The following is a 19,513-nucleotide window of genomic DNA, read 5'->3' on the forward strand; positions in this document are numbered from 1 at the left end:
GTGTCAGAATCAGCCATCCTTAGAAGAATATCTCTTAGGCTCTCTAGCCTTCTTCTTTTTGTTAGAACGCTGTCTCTGCCATCCCTCCACAAAGGTGTGGTCTTCTGGGGTCTCACAGGATTTGAGTTTGGATAGTTTCAGGATTTTCAACCCTTCTTCTCTGGTTTGTAACGTTTCTCATTGGGAGATATAAGGTGACATCTCTATACTCTCTCCACCTGTTTAGTGTATAGAGTGACACAGGTTGAAAAATTGAAGTAGCATCTCCCTCGAGAGAGATGGTGTCTAATTATCATGCTGCAGCAAGAATGTCCTCTTTGATGGGGAAGAATGACCTATGCCAATTTTATTAGTACTTTGAAATTATTCTTTGCATGCGGTGTAGCATCATTGGCGTTGTGTGCATTAGTTTCTCAACGTGCACTTTGAGGTCAGTGATTCACACTTTTTTTGCCTCTAATTCCTAAATTAGTGCCCTGAGAATGGATTTCAGAGCACTTCAGTTTCCGTTGCATTAATAGGTGGTGCTGTCTATTTTTTCTGACACACCAGCATGATTGTGGGCCTACTGCACCACAGAGAGCCCCAGGTAGGAAACTATAATTTAAAAATGTTGAAGATTAATTTCCAGTTGAGAAAGGGACTTTGAGAACTCTTGGTGCTTTGCGATAATATCTTCCTAAAATTTTGAATCAGGAGTTAAATATCCCATTTTATTGAGAATGCTTACATATCTCCAAGGATAGAAGTCTATGTTGATGTACTATCACTCGGACCAGAGATGGTTCTTATCTCTCTCCCAGACGATTTCTGATTAGAAAATGCTCTTTCATTGAGGGAGTTGCGTTTATTTTTGGTAAAAATCACTGAAGCTGATGTAGAGTTTCCTCTGGAGTGTTTTAAATAGAATATTTATCAAATGTATACATATTTGGATGGATTGGTGCCAACAAGTTAGGTACAGTCACAATTGAAGCACATACTGTTGTGGCCGCTCAATTTGGCTTGTCAATGGTGGTAGAAACAAAAAACAAGAAGCAAGCAAAAGATGGCCGCTGGAGACAAGATGGCCACTGGTGGTTTGCCGTGAGAAGTCGCATCTCACTCCTCCTCCTGACTACAGAAGAGATGGTATAAAATCCTCCCAATACGGAAATGAGAGTTGGATTCTGGCTAGGAGGAATTGACCTCAAGAACACTTTGGCTGTCTTTAAAAAGTATGCTGTGGGCGGATTACCTTGGAAGATAATTCGACTGTTTCGGGGGAAGCATACGCCAGCGCCAGCTTCGGAGTGGCACAAGATGCCTCCCCGTATCATCAAAGGGAGTGATGTAAACAAAGACAGAAAAGACAGCACGATGAAAGAGCAGCCCAACCGGGACAAACATGATTTAAATCAACAACTGGGGCAGCACCGCGAGCCAGCAGTGCACTTACCGCAAGGAGACTAGCTGGAAAGAAGACTGGAGAGCTGCAAGGTACTGGTGAGCTGCAAGGGAATCCCGACGGGTCGACTGTTTCTAGCGATCCTCGCGACTCGAGAAACCTGCAATCTGACAAGGCGGGGAAAAAAGAATCGCTATTAAGGCAACCCTCGGTATCAGAGAGTTTCCCGTTAAAATGTACGGGGCGCCTGGATCGAGGGAACGTCAGTAAACGAGACAAAGAGAGCGGTGCTGAGCCGTGGAATCCCCGCGAAACAGAGGTCGCTAGGCAACCAGACCAAGCGTCAGTGCTGGAACTGACGTGCACTGTTGTGGGCGGCACTGCCGAAGAGGAGCAGGCAGAGGTCGAACGCCTGGAAGAATCAAAGGAAAAACCCAACTTGGGCTGTGAAACTTTATCCACAGAAGGAAATACTAATATGAGTCAGCATTTGGAGGCCATGGAGATTCCAATAATGCAAGGACATGGTGCGTTGGGGGATAAACAAAATATAAGACAGGAAGCGGGCGCTGAATCTGAGGTATCTCTGGATGAGGATACTCCAGTAGACCTGCTGACTAGGGAACCAGTCGGGGGGGTGCTTCACCAGACTATTTTTTCTCAGTCAATGAGGACTCAGAGCCTATAACTCAAAGCGATGATAGTTTTGATGAGACCTCTGTCTCAGGAAGTAGTTCTGCGCCCCAAAAATGTACTTTAAAGAAACGTAGATCACGTAGGAAGCCGAACTCCCTAGGAAGTCCACCTGACCCTACAAAAAAATTATCATGGGACTATTCAGCTACCTCACAGACATACCATGAGGCTACTAATATGGCAGGTCCACCTGCGGGGGAGGAATCACATCAACCACAATCACAAGAAACCTCAATGGATTTGCTATTCAGTACTCTTAAAAGTATGCAGAATGAGGCAAGGGCTGAGGCTCGGAGGTCGAGGCAAGGACTGAATAAAATCCATAATTCACTAAGGAAAGTGAATAAACTGTACGAGGAGGTTTCTGAGAGAGTCACGCAGGTGGAAGAAAGAATGGGGAGACTTGAAGACGATTTGAGTAGTATACGGAGATTTAAGGAAGAGCAAAGTAAAATCTCTGAGGACATGCAGTGGAAGCTGGAAGATTATGAAAATCGGCAGCGCCGCAATAATATAAGACTTTTGGGGGTGGAAGAGGGGATTGAAGGCCAAGATGTCAGGATGTTTGTGGTCAATATGTTATAAGGCGCTTTTCCAGAGCTATCTGCATGGCAATGGGAAACCGAAATTCAGAGAGCTCATCGGTTTCCTTTAGTGGTTAGGAAAGACCAGAATCTACGACAAGACATTAGACCTAGAGCTATCCTTTTGTTTGTAGGCAATTTTTTACTAAGACAACAGATACTGGAGAGAGCAAAGCCAGAATCTAAGCGCACATTTAATGGTGTAGCTTTTTTTGCAAGGCCTGACTTTTGTCATGTCACCGTAGAGCGAAGATGGAGGCTGAGGCAGTTGATAGCACCAATACAAGCCTTAGGCTCAGAAGCTTACTTACTTTACCCCGCCAAACTAAAGATAATCACAAAAGGCCAGATGAAAATGTTTATCTGCGAAATAAAAGTGAAAGAGTATATGGTAGAGGTGCTGGGGTACAAGGACAGGGGGGGTCAGTAACTAAAACAAGGGGGAAAAAAAAAGGGGGGTAAAAAGTCAGATTGGGAGGACATGAATATCGACATTGGGAGGAGGAGGCGACAACTGCTTACTTAAGCGATCACACATAGGTCTTGGTTGACCTATTTGCCTGTAGGGGGGGAGGGGGGAATAGGGGGGGATAGGGCGGAGGAGGGAGGGGAGTAGGAAGGGGGGGCACACGAAAAATACAGCATACTTAGTTTTTTTCAGCACAGCATAGGTTGCTTTTTGTTTATTTTGATTATTTCATCAGTGGTTAAGATAAGATTAACGCACGGGGTATTCTAATGACATGCAAAATAGCTTCAATTAACATTTGTGGCCTCAACAATGTCCATAAAAGATTACGAGTATCAGCCCTACTGAGAACAATGAATTTGGACTTAGTCTGTCTCCAGGAGACACATATAGAGGGTGGTAGGGGGTTTCTGTTGGAGCAGTTGGGGTTCTTTTTATTGGCAAACACTAAACAGGGGACTAAAACTAGGGGGGTTGCGGTGTTGGGTAAAAATAGGGATATGATAATAAACAGAAAAAGAGAAGATCAGTGGGGCAGATGGGTGATATTGGAAATTATATTTAGAGGGGAAAGGTTCACGCTGGTCTCAGTCTATGGGTCCACTGAGGATGATCCTGAAATGTTTCAATTCTTAGACACAGAATTAGCTTTGTGGCCCGAACCGATTATTTGTTGTGGTGATTTCAATATTCATTGCCAGGTTGGGGCAACGGGATATACTGGTAGGAAAAAAAAATCCTTTAGGGCATTAGAGGACTTGGCAAAACATAATTCATTGACAGACCTTTGGGCCACTGCTTATCCTTTTAAAGACGGTAGCACATTTTTCTCCGCACCTCATAGGGTTTTGGTCAGATTAGATTACTTCTGGATTTCCAATTCTTTGGTTAATAGATCGCAAATAGAAAAGCATCCTCGGATTGTATCTGACCATAACCCCCTGACTCTAACTGTTAAAATGGGCCACCTGCGGGGAAAGGATTCTGTCTGGACATTTGAGAGAGCCCTGTTAAAGGAGGAAGCATATATTCTTCATATGAAATCCTGGATTAGGAATTTTTGGGAAAAAAACAGGGGGACGGCAGATCCTGGAATGGAGTGGGATGCTTTTAAGTCGGGTATACGAGGAGAAACGTTGAGTTACTCATTGTATAAACAGAAAAAGGAAAGGGCAAGGCACAACAAAGTAATCATGGAGCTAGCTAAAGCGGAGGAAGAATTATATTTAGCGATACAGGCTCAACAGTCAGTGGAACAACAGGGTCTAAAAATAGTTAGCCTAAAAGCAAGAGTAGTTGAGAACATTGCTAGCAAGGCGGCAGCCAGATATTTAACAAAGAGAGAGGATGCCTATGAGTTGAGTGAGAGAGTGGGGCATATACTGGCTATCTGCTCTAGACAAAAAGCTTCGGCGGCAGAGATTAAAAAGATCACGGATGCTCAGAGTAATATGGTCACAGAGCCTGCGGGGGTAAGGGAAGTGTTTAGGCAGTTTTACGAGGACCTATATAGCTTAGATAAGGATTTAGCTTCGGGGCAAATTTCAAACTATCTTAATAATATTAGGCCAACGCTTCTTACTGAGGAGGACAGAGATTTGTTAGATGTACCAATCAAGCTGGGTGCACTAAATAGTCTTCCTACTGGTAAAGCTACGGGTCCAGATATGATCCCAGTTGAATTTTATAAAGTATTCAAGGAAGTAATAGGCGCTGAACTCCTATTTATTATGCTTCAGGCACAGAAAGCGGATTCTATTCCTAATTCATGGGGAGGGGCCGATATTGTTGTTATTTTGAAAAAGGGTAAAAATCCATTGGCACCATCCTCATATAGGCCCATTACCCTAATGAATTCAGACGTCAAGGTCTACTCTAAAATACTCGCGATGAGATTGGCGGTTATAATCGAGACTCTGGTTAGCCCTATACAACATGGCTTCATTCTTGGCAAGGGCGCGACACAACATATTAGGCAGATACTTACGCTCTTTGATGCCGTAGAGATCCCAGGAGATCCTATGGCGGTACTGCTACTGGACGCCGAAAAAGCGTTTGATAGGGTCTCCTGGGAATTCTTATGGTCTGCCTTGAGGTGGTATGGATTCAGCGAGAAATACATCAGAGCCATTCAGACCCTATACAATAAACCTTCGGCTAGAATTAGGGTTAACAAAGGACACTCAGCCATAGTGCGAAGAGAAAGAGGGACTAGGCAGGGGTGTCCATCTTCCCCCCTTTTGTTCGCGCTTTATATGGATCCTTTTCTGCGTAGATTAGAAGCTAATGCTAATATCCCACCAGTAACAATTAATAACTTGGAAATTAAGACGCAGGCATATGCGGATGACGTCGCAGTTATTACAGCTAACCCCACCCTCGCTATGAGCGCAATGGAATTGGAAGCTCAGTACTTTGGTCAGGTAGCAGGCTATAGCCTCAACAAAACAAAAACACAGATTGTAAGGAACTCGAGCAGAATATAACTCCCCTAATGGCGAAAGTAAAATTAGATCTAGATAGAATGAATAACCTACATCTTTCTTTATTGGGTTGCACAAATGTTATTAAAATGATTATACTGCCCAAATTTCTCTACTTATTTCGTGCAATACCATTGTTTTTTGGGGCAAAATGGTTTCAGGCTTTAGAACTGTTGCTAAATAGATTCATTTGGGCCCATGGAAAGACTAGGAGGGCATATAGATTTATGACTCTTCCAAGAGAAAGAGGAGGGTGGAGGGCTCCTGACTTTAGGTTATATTATTTGGCTACAGCACTGCAATATATGCAGGGATTGATTGGCGGCGGGGTACACCCTAGAATTTCCAGAACGTCAACTGAGGTGTATGCAACAGTTTTGGGGGTGGAGGCCGAGAATTGTTTTTTAAACTGCACGGATTTCTCCTACTTTAAAAGAACGAGGTTTAAGACAGTCATCGCCGCCGTTAATATCTGGACGGCTTTCCTGAAAAAAGCTGGGATGGGTAGATATATTAGATATACTCGTTTGTTTAAGAATAAGTCCTGGCCAGGGGACATATTCGCAGACTCGGTCTTTGCAACACAAAGGGATTAGGAGGATAGGGGATTTTGTTGGGTCGGAGGGGATTGTGCAGATTGCTGATTTAGTAACTAAATATCAAATAGACAGTAGGAGTTTTTTTAAATATTCACAGGTGAGAAGTTTTCTAAATACTAAGCGAGGAGGGATCATAGGGTTTAAGAATAATGAAATATTGGATAAGATTGAGAAGGGGGGAGACTGCAAGATACGCAGTTTCTATGCATGCCTTGTAGCTGGTAAAATAGATGATTTTGATAAATATGGCAACAAATGGGCTACGAAGCTGGGTATTGAGACTGCTTGTTTTCAGGAATCATTGGATTTGGGATATACAGTGCTTTGCTCGGCACCATTACAATCACAGCATTATAAAACCCTATACTGTCTGTATTATACACCAGCTAGAATAGCACAATGGGGTGGTACCTTAGGGACCCAATGCCCACGGTGCAATCAATCACAGTCGGATTTAATTCATATTTTTGCTACCTGCCCTCAACTTTCTACATTGATTAGGGAGGTGGAGGGATTTTTGGAAAGGTACATAGGAATTCAAATCACAATTACACCTACTGTGGCTTTATTGGGAATAATAACAGAGAGTGAGGCTATTAGTCGAGAGTTTATCTTTGTCGCTATGGCAGTATTTCGGCTTGTGATAGCGAGAGCATGGCTTGATAAATTACCTCCCACAAGGAATCAATGGCTGTCTAATCTTCTGTCAGCCTATAATTTAGAAAAAGGGATTTATGAGCGCAAAGGTCGAAAGGGGAGGCAGTTGGGTTTGAGAATTTGGGATCCAATATGGAGATGGAAAGACCAAATGGTGTAAATATTTTGCCGTGCTGTCTCTATTACCCTATTACCCTATTTGAAAGAAAGATCTATGAGTTATCATTTAAGCTACTTCCTATAATAATCGCATCTTTTTTTTTCTATTTTTTTCTGTACTTTTGTCTTTTTTTGGGGTATTAATTGATGGATTCTATGCTGTGCTGTATTGTAATATCTGGTATGGAGTTTTTAATAAAAATATTAAAAAAGAAGCAAGCAAAAGCAGTCACTGTATTAAAGAGGGAAATTTATGTGAGTTTAGTCGAGGCTCTTGTGAGAAGAGCCCTAAAAACATTCTATTCTCCATGCTCCTTCCCACCCCTTGCTTATCAGACTGCAAAAACAGAAATATGTAAACTACTTGGCCCACACTTCAATCAACCCACCACTGAAGACTAGGTAAGTGCAAAAATTTGAGAAGAGAAAAAGAAACAAAGGACATGGCGAGAATTATCCACCCCTCAGAGTCTTTGCTATGTGCTGCACCAGATGTGTTGCATGTGGGACATAATAATCCCTTGGCAAGCCAACCACTGCCTGATCAGTTCAAATTTGGAGGCTCGGACTGAATCACTCATCCCACCCTACCTTTCCTGAAGTTTGCATGCAACTTCTTCCTCTCTGGTATGTCTCTGATTAACACATCAGCACTTTTCACCAGTGCCACACTCAGCTGCTTTGTTACGAAATAATTGGGGAGCGAGTCTGCTCAACTATTCCATCCATCCAGAGAGAAATATTTTTTGGTCCCTCCAGCTATGTTCCTGTGTCGGCCTCGGTAACCATTTTGAGGTGCTGCAGAGAGAGGGTGTGGGGTATCTTCCATGTCAACTCTGGGAGGATGTATGTCATCAAAATGATTCACTTTTGCACCATTCAGGTGCCCTATTGTTTGTTAATGCAATATTAAATTCTTAGTCTGACTAGACTGCATTCTTCCAGAACTGGAGGGCCATTCTAAGAGCCTGCCCACCAATGTTCAGTGAAGAGACACCCAAGTGGGTGTGTGTCATGGCCACATCCCTTTGTAATTGACACACTTTACCCAAAATGTCATCTATTTCCGTTTTAAAAACATTTGCAATTTCACCCACACCTAGCAAGAGTCTGAGCAGTAGGTAACATTGCATATATCAACACCAGCCACACTCTAAATTTTCTCACCTCAAATGTCTGCTTTTCTATCAAAGTCTTTAAACGCAGGATTAGTGCCTGTGCAGTCTTTTTGAGTTCACGCCCTCAGCACGCTATTACAGAGTGAAATGAGGTAGAAAGATATTGGATGGAGTTGCCATTGTTACCCTTCTCATAAGTATTAGCAAAGGATGAAAGGTCTCACCGCTCTCCTGGAATGCTTCACCCTCTTCCGTCTAATGGTGAGCTAATAGTGAGTTGCAGGTGAGTTGAGCAGTGAACTGTACTATATTCAAACCACAGTATCACATGTTTCTGGTTTGGTTTCCATCTCCAGGTAAACGATGTTTTATAATTCCTGCCTCCACCTACTCTATGAATATGCCAGCACATAAATGCTTCGAGAAACTGCAGAATTTCTAACTGGATCTAATCTGTTGTTTCTCTGCAAGCAAACGGGATGTTGTTTGAGAGAAATGCTCAGTTATTGACAACATGTCTGTTTACTTTTTTGTGCTTTAGATCGAAGAGTTCCTCGACTTTCCAGGGATAGCTTCGGGCAAGGCATTTAGGTAGGTCACCTTTTGTTGTTCTTTGCGTCATTTTGCGAATTACCTAGGCAAGGGCGCATGTGGTAGCTCAATTAAGCCTCATAAAACAAGCACTAGATTCACACGTTAGAGTGTGATCCTTCTATAAAGATGTCACCACTCAAAATGTATTCATGTGTATATTGAATCAGCGATTAAGCACACATTTATTCTTATGGGGCAACAGCTAAACAAGTGACAATACAGATCTAAAAGCAGCGAATTAGTACATTACCATCTAAACAGATCCAGAAAGTGGCATGAGCATTGATCATTATAGAAAATCATTGTAGATTTTGGTTTATTAAACAACCATTTATTGTGACTTAAGTTAACTGAACGCTATGCATGGCACAGTTCCCTCTTGGGCGTCGATTTACCAAAATGCCAGGAGTAGCGGAAGTGACAAGACACACTCTTTGAGCTCAATGACATCACAGGAAACGTTGTCCCATGACCTCTGATCCTGAATATTACCAGGAACTTATGTCACATGAGCTTAGCCCTGATGATATCACTATATCTGACATTGTTGAAGTGTCATAACTGCAAGTTTGATATAACAGTACACCACAAATGTTCTATTTTAGATACTACCTATAATTTAGTTACAGTGCTGCTTCCATTAGCATACACCTTAGTGAGAAAATGCGTAAATAAATTATAGTGGGAGGCAAAAAGATTTTTAAAAACAATAGTACTTCTATTCATCTGAATATTAACTGATATTGACGCAGGCGATTCACAAAGGTAAATGAATTTGTAAACGTACGTTTTGTGTGTGAATGTTCCTCAGTTACACCTTGTTATGTACTGGGCCCTAGGCCCACATAGTGTATGGATGAAGACACAGACACTGGAATGCTGTACTAGGAACTACCCCCAAGCACGTGCACTCGGGCGCTTTTATTAGCGGGGTCACCTGACTGGTGACGTCCGTGTTGGATGGGTGAGGGGGTGTGTGTGTGGGCCAGCCCTCGGGGGAGTGGCTGGCAGAAAGACTAGACTGTGTCCAGCAGGACACAACATTCCTCCCAAATTTTAATAAAACGAAAAACAACAAACAAAAGTCCAACCTATGGGAAGGAATGAGAAAAACAACTAAAATAATGGAAGTCCCACAGTTCAGAGATGTAGTTCGCAGGACAGTGGTGGACAGGTGCAGCTGGGAGCACCCGGACGTCTTTGCACATGTCCATACTTTAACCAGCTATATCTGGGGATGAACACGATGCTGCTGAAATCCGGACCTTTCAGCTTCGCTTCAGTTGAGGGATGGTCCACCTACGTGATGTTCATCGGTCCAGCGTACTCTTGCTGTGAGGCAATCAGTGTCTTATTGTTCAACATGGGTGCATCAGGAGCGTATAGATGAGTCCACTGTAACACACCAGACAATTGTGTCGCTTGATCCTTTGACGACAGTCTTGGCCTTCTGTGACCTGTTGAAATTCTCGGTTGAATGGCCTGGGTACTTCCTGGAATCCATTGGTGGGGCACAGTACAAACCATCTCTCACGCTCAGGGAGGCCCCTTGGATGAGTTGCCCCGGGACTGCATATGGGCTCTGACTCTGGAGCCACTGCCTCGTCACTCGTGCAAACTTCAGGGGTGGATGTGTCTTGGCCAGAAACATGCTCTCGCTACCAGGATCAGGACATGCGCTGGTTCACCAGATGGTCACTGTATTTTCGGATCGTCGCTGGTTCTGGCAAATGGTGTGGGACTCCAGTTATTGTTCTTGATGCTCCAAGGATGGCAGTGATGCACATGACAGATGATGGAGTGGATGCCATGAGACGACTCGCACCACATCTGGTGATAGCTGGCAGTGAGTAGGGATGACTTGCAAATCTTTGCAGTCATGATACTCGTCGGACACTTGGTGCAGCTCTTCTGATTTGGCATTTGTGTAAGTAGAACAGGGATGCCTTTTTCTTTACGCAGCCGGCGACAGGTGGCTGACGGTCACTGAGAAAAATGACGTCCCCGCACCCCAGTGGCTGGCGTGTGTTAGAAGGTGCACTCTGGTGAACGGCGTCCCTTTGTTGACTTCCACTGCGCACCAGTTGTCGACTGCTTTCTTGTCCTAGGACTGTTACCGTCCTATATTTCTCCACTCAGTATCTTTTCTGAAAAATGTGGCGAGAAGGCCAGGCAAACTTGTACAGATCTCCTGTTCACTCCGTTGTGTTCTCTGAGCTTTGCATTTGCTCTCACCACAGACCTCTCACCGATCCAGTCCTATCAGAGAGGACGGAGCGTCTTCTCAGGTGCGTCCTCCAATTTCAGGGACGGTAGTGAAAGTAGGCGTGCTTTGAGGGATCCGTATATTACGGCTGTAATTTAGGGTTGCTATGGAAGGTAAGTATCTCCCTTTTCTTGCGTGAGTAGTTGTGACGCGCCACTCGCAGTGCTGGACTCTCCTCCTGCCTGCACCGGACTGTTGCACACCACAGTCTTAAGGCAGTATTGGGGGCACTCCCTGAATAATCTCTGGCCCACTGCTGGGCGACGTTGGTGCAGGTGGGGTGATTACAATCTCTCTTCCTCCTGCTTTCGGGCCACACAGGGCCCCTCTCCCTTCTGGGAATTTCCTTGGTGCTTTGCAGATGGCGGGTAATCGCCCTTCCGACTCCTCTTTTCCTTGCCTCTGCTCTGGCAGCAGTGGCGCTGTATACTTGTTTTTCTTGCTGTGGTGGTCACTTGCCACAAATAGTGTATATACTTGTCTATCACTTTTTCTGAGAAATATCAGCCAGGTTCTCTTTACTGCGATGGGACCATTCACCGCAAGTTGGTGTGCAAATGCTCGTATTTCTCATTAGAGCTTGTCACTGTTGCGTGGCTTCTTCTCTCGGTTCACTACACTTTCAGCTTTCCAGGGTAGGTAATTCTCTGACTGAAGACATTGGTAGTGGCAGGCATCAGGGTGGCTCTGTGTGCATGGCAGCAGGGTGTCCCTCTCTCTCCTGGTCGGGGGTCTCTCTCTCTCCACCGGTCTGGGGACTCTTCTCTCTCCACCGGCCTGGGGGTCTCTTCTCTCTCCACCGGCCTGGGGGTCTCTTCATCTCTCTCCACTGGCCTGGGGGGTCTCTTCTTCTCTCCACCAGCCTGGGGGGTCTCTTCTTCTCTCTCCACCAGCCTTTGGGGTCTCTCACTCACTCCACTGGCCTGGGGGGGGGGTCTCTCACTCTCTCCACCGGCCTGGGGGGTCTCTTCTTCTCCCTCCACCAGCCTGGGGGGTCTCTTCTTCTCTCTCCACCAGCCTGGGGTGTTTCTTCCTCTCTCTCCACCAGCCTGGGGGGTCTCTTCTTCTCTCTCCACCAGCCTGGAGGGTCTCTCACTCACTCCACCGGCCTGGGGGGTCTCTCACCCTCTCCACCGGCCTGGGGGGTCTCTTCTTCTCCCTCCACCAGCCTGGGGGGGTCTCTCATTCTCTCCACCCGCCTGGGGGTCTCTTCTTCTCTCCACCTGCCTGGGAGGGTCTCCCTCTCTCTCCACCGGCCTGGGGGTCTTTTCCTGTGTGCCGTGTCTTCATGGGCTTTATTGTTTCTCAGCTCAAACAGTAATGGGGCTGGTAGCTAGTCCTCATGGGTGCTGTCTGCTTGTGCCCTGTGTGTTTGCACTGTCTTGTAGTGATGACGTCCTGCTACCAGGAGCGCGAATGCTCTCTTTTCCTCTTTTAGGAAAATTTCCGTACGTTTTTTCTTCACTGCCAGGATAGAGTTCTTGGCTGGTGCAGCTTTAGCCTCAGGAGTCCTTCGTGAGAGTTAGCAGTCTCTGTGGGCACTATAAGTGAGCGCATTTGCACTGCCTCTTATCACAGTCTGGGCTCTCTCACTCTCTTTGTCAAAAACAGGCTCTTCCCCCATAGGGGACAAACTGCAATCTTTATCTTCCTCCTACATGGTGCCTTTGCTCTTGGCAGGGTTGCAGTGCAGCGCTTGGTGCAATTACCATAGACAGTATCTTCTGGCAAGCTTGTGACTCAGGCAGTCCTCTCGTTATCTCTCCTTGCGTGGCAGCAGACGCGTCGCTACAGGCACCTATGCAGCGCTGGTGTACCACAGGCCTGGTGCCATGTTTGGCTTTTAATGTCCTAATCAAGAACTGTGATTTGGTTTTCTACTCCTTTCGCAGGTGCGATACCGCTAAATGGCCACTAGGTGGCGCTGTATTCACTCACCAGTGCCGAGGCAGCTTTTCGAAAGCTGGCGGCCGTGTTGTAAAGATGGGTGCAGATTAGGGTGCAGCCACGACCTTCTCTCCTGCCAGCGGGTGATCAGGACGCCGCTTGTCAGTTTTCAGCATATTACGTCCGGTGAGCAGCTCCTGTTTGCGATGCCTCTGTTTTTTTTTACTGAGCGTGGTTTGCTCAGAGCAGTCTTTCTATGTACAGCGGGCCGGCCATTCATGTTCTGATTCCTAAGGCAGTCCTTTCAGGGACAGGACCATCATGTTATGCCTTCAACCTGATATGCTGTGTAGGGTCAAAATCGCAGGGGCAGTGGCAGCCAGTTTTCTTTAAATCCAATACGCTTGGCTCCGTCCAGCAATTTCGCACCAGTTACCAGGGGGCGTTTCACTAAGGTCGTGGAAGGTTTATTTTATGCTGCGGAGCCTTCAGCTTATGCCCGCGCTGATTAGGCATCAATAGAGAGGTGTGAGGGACGCCTAATTCTGGCTTCAAAAATGCCTGGCCGCCCTCCTTTACAGTCACATTCAGGGCCGTAGATCGGTGCATTTATTTATAGCCATGCGGGTCCTCTCCTCACAGGCCACGGCAAAGGCTTTAAGTGTGGACCTTCTACGCTCACAGGGGACGCCGGCACAGGGCTTCCGTATATACTGATGCAGGGCCGTAGGCTAACTCGCACACTCCGTGTGGGGCATCCGGGCACTCTCTGCTTGCGATAGAGACCGCCTGGGCCTAACGGCGGCACACGCTTGTTACAGGCATAACGGGGGCTCTCGATCTCACCGGTGTTAGTTAGGCAGCTGCTGCAACGTGCCTCGGGGATGCCGTTCGGGGTGTTTATCCTCTCCTCCTTTTCCTGCTCACTTAGGCACTGCGGGGGCAGGTGAGGCTTCATGCAGAAAAAAGTCGGCAGCAATGAGGCGCCTTGAGGCTGAGCGTGGCGCTACCTACAACGCTTCCCATTTTTGTCCCCGCCCTTTGCGGGTGCCCTTGCCATGGGCTACACTTCTCCTTATCTTCGACGGTCTCTCGGCCGGCAGGACTCAGCTCGCTCGTTCCAGTTTAACTCTGGGGGATAATGTCCGGTCTGCAGCTGCGTTCTCGCCACTGGTGGGGGTTGCCCTCTCCATGGGCTAGCCTTCTCCCCTCTACCACCTTCAACAAGGCGGCAGCACATGCAGGCAAAATCCCGCTCGTCGCCAGTGTTATGTACTGGGCCCTAGGCCCACATAGTGTATGGATGAAGACACAGACACTGGAATGCTGTACTAGGAACTACCCCCAAGCACGTGCACTCGGGCGCTTTTATTAGCGGGGTCACCTGACTGGTGACGTCCGTGTTGGATGGGTGAGGGGGTGTGTGTGTGGGCCAGCCCTCGGGGGAGTGGCTGGCAGAAAGACTAGACTGTGTCCAGCAGGACACAACACACCTGAGAGGAACTCTCAATTAGATTATTGGCAGTTGTAAGCCCTTTTACGGGTGTGGAGATTTTCAACACATGCGCAGGGTTCCCCACAGCCATTGACTCCACTCAAGGGGTGGGTCTGAAGATGATGCTGAGTTTTCAAGGCATGTTTTGCCTTGCAAGTTTGTGCTAACCCACAATATAATACATTTGTAGGCATTCAATGAAGCCCAACCATTCACCTATCCAGTATGGAAAGGGGTATATTTTTACTCCAGCCAAACACAAGTGTAAATATCTTTTCAGGGCTGGAAGGAGTAAACGGAAACCAAAGAAGTGCATTTTCAAAGGGCAATCTAGTCCACCCCATGCAAGAGGCAAGCCACTAGTCACATCTGCAACCACTGGTGACCCCCTAAAGATGCTCATGGCTTCCTTCCCCTAAAATAACAGCAAAGTATATCTTAGTTTTCACTGAGGAAAGCTTCAAATGTTGTTGAAACGAAAAATTCCAAAATCGAAACCTAAAGGTTAATATTGCACTACATACAATGTTAGAATACAAACACACTCCATCAATGACACCACTTTCTTATTCACCGCAAAGCAGTTTGCCTGAGAGGTGATGGCCTCAGATAGCCCTAGGTTATGTTTTGATGCACAATTATTTGAAAGTAATAAGGATCTATCAAACAATCACTCAGATAGAGCGCCTGGGTCCATAAAAAAAACACGTTCTTAGTTCATGGAATATTTTATGTAGAACAATATTTGACAATCCAGACATTTAAACTGAACTGACACATAATCCATGAACCTCGGCCAGGGACCTGCTCTCACCTTCCGTAGCTCTGGTCTGCCGTCTGCTGTGCTGTGCCTTTACCAGGCTTGTAGGGGTTCGAGCCCAGGTAGCCTCCTATGACTGTCCTCTCGTTTTTCCTTCCCCACTTTGCACCCCGATTGCCTATTTGTCCTTAGCCTTGCTTGTTGCCCCCTTTTCCAGCTCCTTTATTGCCTGTTGCACCTTTTCCAGTGTCTTTACGGTTCTTTTATTGTGATTACTGTGCCCCACTCTTTTTTTAGTGTGATTACTGCGCCCCACTGTTTTGTATTGTGATTATTATGCCTCACTGTTCATTCGTGCCGTTTTGCCCATTTTTTTCCCCCGCTCATTTTCAATGCACCCCCCTCCCGCTGCTGCTGTCCCCGCGGCCCCTCCCCTCTGCCGTTCTTGCTCCGGCCTCCCACCTGTGCCTCCCTCCCACCTAAATATAATGCGCAGCCAAGCCACTCGGTGTGCCAAAGGCAAGCCCGTCTGCACCCGTCCGTGACCCGACCGCGACCAGCGCCAGGAACCCTGGTCCTCCGCACCGCCAACGCTATGACCCAGCGGCACTCCACAAACTCAACCCAGGTCGCAACAACAGCTGCAAGCCAGCATCACCGGCCGACACCCATGGACCCTTCAGCTGTCACCGCTGTCGGCACACCTACAGCACCGACAAGACTACGGAGCCAGGACAACCCGACCACAAGAACACAACCAAACCAAAAACCCTGCAATGCATCCTCCTCAACATATGATCCATCCACAAACACGCCACCAAAATCTGGGACCTCCTCGACAGCACCACCCCTTACATAGCTTTCTTCACCGAAACCTGGACCAACACCACCTCGGGACCAGACATCGCCATCGCCATTCCCCAAGGGTCCAAGATCTCCAGGAAGCACCGCAGCATCCACCCGGGAGGAGGCATCGCCATCGTTCAAGAATCCACCCTCTGCCTGAGCACACCCCCCGACGAGCCCACAGACCTAATGAAACACCTTCACTTCAAGATACTGGCCAGCCAGACCACCACCTTCCGAGGAACCCTCATCTACCGACCCGTGGACTCCCTGGACCTTTCGCCAACTCGATCACGGACATCATCTCTCCCCATGCCATCACATCCACCAACTACACCCTGCTGGGAGACCTCAACTTCCACCTCGACAACCAACTGGACCCGAACACCATATCCCTCCTTGACAACCTCCACAACATTGGACTCCGCCAGATCGTGACTGAACCCACACACTCAGCAGGACACACCCTTGACCCTCCTCTTCACAACAGGAAACTCCATCACCTTTGGCCACACCACCTAACTCCCATGGACCGACTATCGATGCGTCCACTTCACCTTCAGAACACCCACCATCCACAGACATCAGCACCTGCTCCCAAGAAGAGACTGGACCAAAACCACCGATGACCAGCTCACCTCCTCACTCAGCAACTCCACCCCAACCACTGCGGAGAAAGACGACCCCAACACTGCAGCCCGAACCCTGCACAGATGGATCTCCTACAGCACCAACACCATAGGCCCCCTCAAGAAAAACAACAACACCCATGCCAAGAAAGCCAGATGGTTTACCACCGAACTTCGAGAATCCAGACGCAGTGGCCACCACCTCGAAAAGGCTGGAGGAACACCAAATCCACAGAAGCCCACACCAACTTCAGACCCGCCACCAACGCCCACCACCAACTCATCAGAGAAACAAGGAAAAAAGCGATGGAAGACAGAATCTCCACACATACACACAACAGCAAATAACTCTTATACATCATCAACGAGTTCGTCCTACCCATCTGCGAGTCTACCGACATCCCTCCCTCACAAGACCTCTGCGACAAACTCAGCGCCTTTTTCCACCACACAATCCAGAGCATCTATGACAACTTTGACGTAGACAACCAACTCACTGAACCCTCACCACCCACCCCGACACCCGGAGGCCAGCGATCGACAACTGGACAGCCCTCACCACCAAAAACACACAAAAGGCTATGAAGTCAATCTACTCCGGGGCCCCCAGGACCCCTGCCCCCACCACATCTTCAACAGAGCCACCAACACCATCGCACCCATGCTCCGCCACACCATCAACCGCTCCCCGGTGACCGCCTCATTCCCCGACAACTGGAAACACGCAGAGGTCAACCCCCTCCTGAAGAAACCCTCAGTGGAACCCACCAACCTCAAAAACTACAGGCCAATCTCCCTGCTCCCATTCCCAGCTAAGGTCATCGAGAAAGCCATCAACAGCCAACTCGCCACTTTCATCGAAGAGCACAACATCCTCAACTCCGGCTTCAGAAAAAAACACAGTACGGAAACTGCCCTCCTTGCCGTGACAGATGACGTCTGCACCCCGCTGGACAAAGGAGAAACAATTGCCCTCATCCTCCTCGACCTCTCAGCAGCATTCGACACAGTCTCCCACCGCACCCTAATACGCAGACTCCAGGACGCAGGGATCCAGGACAAGGACCTCAACTGGATCGGCTCCTTCCTCTCTGGCAGAACGCAGTGGGTCAGACTCCCCCCTTATCTCTCGAACCCTACACCAACCACCTGCAGAGTCCCTCAGGGGTCCTCCCTCAGCCCTACGCTCTTCAACGTCTACATGGCCCCGCTCACCCCCATCGTCAAAACCTACGGACTCAACATTGTGTCATACACAGACAACACCCAACTCATCCTCTCCCTATCCAACGAATCCAACACCTCCAGACCCAACTTTCGAGAAGGCATGGAAGCAGTTGCCAAATGGATGAAGAACAGCTGCCTACAACTAAACACCAACAAGATGGAAGTACTCATCATGGGACCACACCTGGAATTACACCTGGTGGCCCCATGCCCTCGGAAACCTGCCCACCCCCACAGATCACACACGCAACCTTGGAATCATCCTGGGCTCCGAGCTCAAAATGGACCACCAGATCAACTCCGTCTTGTCCGCCTGCTTCCACACCCTCCGCCTCCTACGTAAGACTTTCAAATGGATCCCCCTTGAACACAGAAAGACCGTCACTCACGCTCTAGTCACCAGCAAACTCGACTACGGCAACGCACGCTACGCCAGACTAAACAAAAACCTCAGCCGCAAGTTAGAAAACATCCAGAACGCTGCCGCATGACTGGTCCTAAATCTCCCAAGACACTGCCACATCTCCCAGCACCTGCACACACTCCACTGGCTCCCATCGAGGACAGAGTCACCTTCAAGTTGCTCACCCACGCACACAAGGCCCTCCACGACGCCTGACCAGCATACCCGAACAGCAGACTCAAATTCCACACAACCCAAAGGACCATACGATCAGCCCAGCTCTCCTACGCCATGGTCCCCCGCATCAGAAAGACCAGATCAGGAGGCCGCTCCTTCTCCTTCCTCGCGGCCAGAGCCTGGAACGTCCTTCCACTCCACCTCAGACAGACAACATCACTCCCCATCTTCGCAAGGAACCTCAAAACCTGGCTCTTCGACAGACCCCCTCCTTGATGGACCGGAACCTACACCCCTCCCCCAGCGCCTTGAGACCCTCACATGTGAGTAGTTGCGCTTTAACAAACACCTGACTGATTGATTGATTGATTGATTGATTGATTGATTGATTGATGAACAGTCACAGAAGTCCAATGCTGCACATTAAGCACGTCAGATTCCTTTGTGGATCAACACCCAGTCGCGGTGATGACAAATATGGCATATGTTCCTGTGTTGCTATAGCAGTGCTCATTCTTTAATGGGCACTCCTTCAAAAGAGCAGAAATCATTCCTGCTCAAATTCTGTTTGAGTGGAGAACAGCACCTCAGATATGCAAGTAGAGGTACCAAAAGAAGAAACAGTTTGGGTCTATTCTTTTCTCTCCAGCAGGGCAGTCTAAACTTGCCCAGACTGACTACTGCACTCTAACAAGCCAAATCACAAGGCAAAGTAGAGGGGAACATCCATCTTGTACTAAATTTGACATGCCATGTTCATGGGAAGGACAACATCCACACCACACACAAAAGTGTCGCACCTCAACATATACAGATGGGAGTAAAGGTCTTCGTTAAGGGAAACTAGACCACCTTTACATGCAGATGACTGGTAGACTCTGTCTTGGGGTAGAGGTAAAATGACCTACGCCCCTCACTAGAATCTTAGCGATCACCTTATCCTAGTCTGGTGAAGGGTATTTGTCTACCATAGACCGGGGAACATCTTGTGGTTCTATGTGATCAGCCGAGAAAGTAGCGAGTCCAAGGGCATATTATCAAGGTCCGGCGATAAATATCGCAAAGCGCGCTTAGCGC

The 19,513-nt window shown here is 47.7% G+C and overlaps 1 protein-coding gene across 2 annotated transcripts in view; it reads left to right on the top strand.

Moving 5' to 3' along the window:
- Nucleotides 1–19,513, top strand: part of LOC146855188 (uncharacterized) — a 1,301,788-nt gene that overhangs the window by 983,108 nt on the left and 299,167 nt on the right. For both annotated transcript variants that reach the window (XM_085650581.1, XM_085650582.1), the window contains exon 7: nt 8,694–8,743. In XM_085650581.1, coding sequence (XP_085506707.1) covers nt 8,694–8,743 — 50 coding nt within the window. The remainder of the gene's footprint in view (nt 1–8,693; nt 8,744–19,513) is intronic.

This window comes from Triturus cristatus, chromosome 4_1 (assembly GCF_964204655.1).
Source record: "Triturus cristatus chromosome 4_1, aTriCri1.1, whole genome shotgun sequence".
In the NCBI taxonomy this organism is placed as follows: domain Eukaryota; kingdom Metazoa; phylum Chordata; class Amphibia; order Caudata; family Salamandridae; genus Triturus; species Triturus cristatus.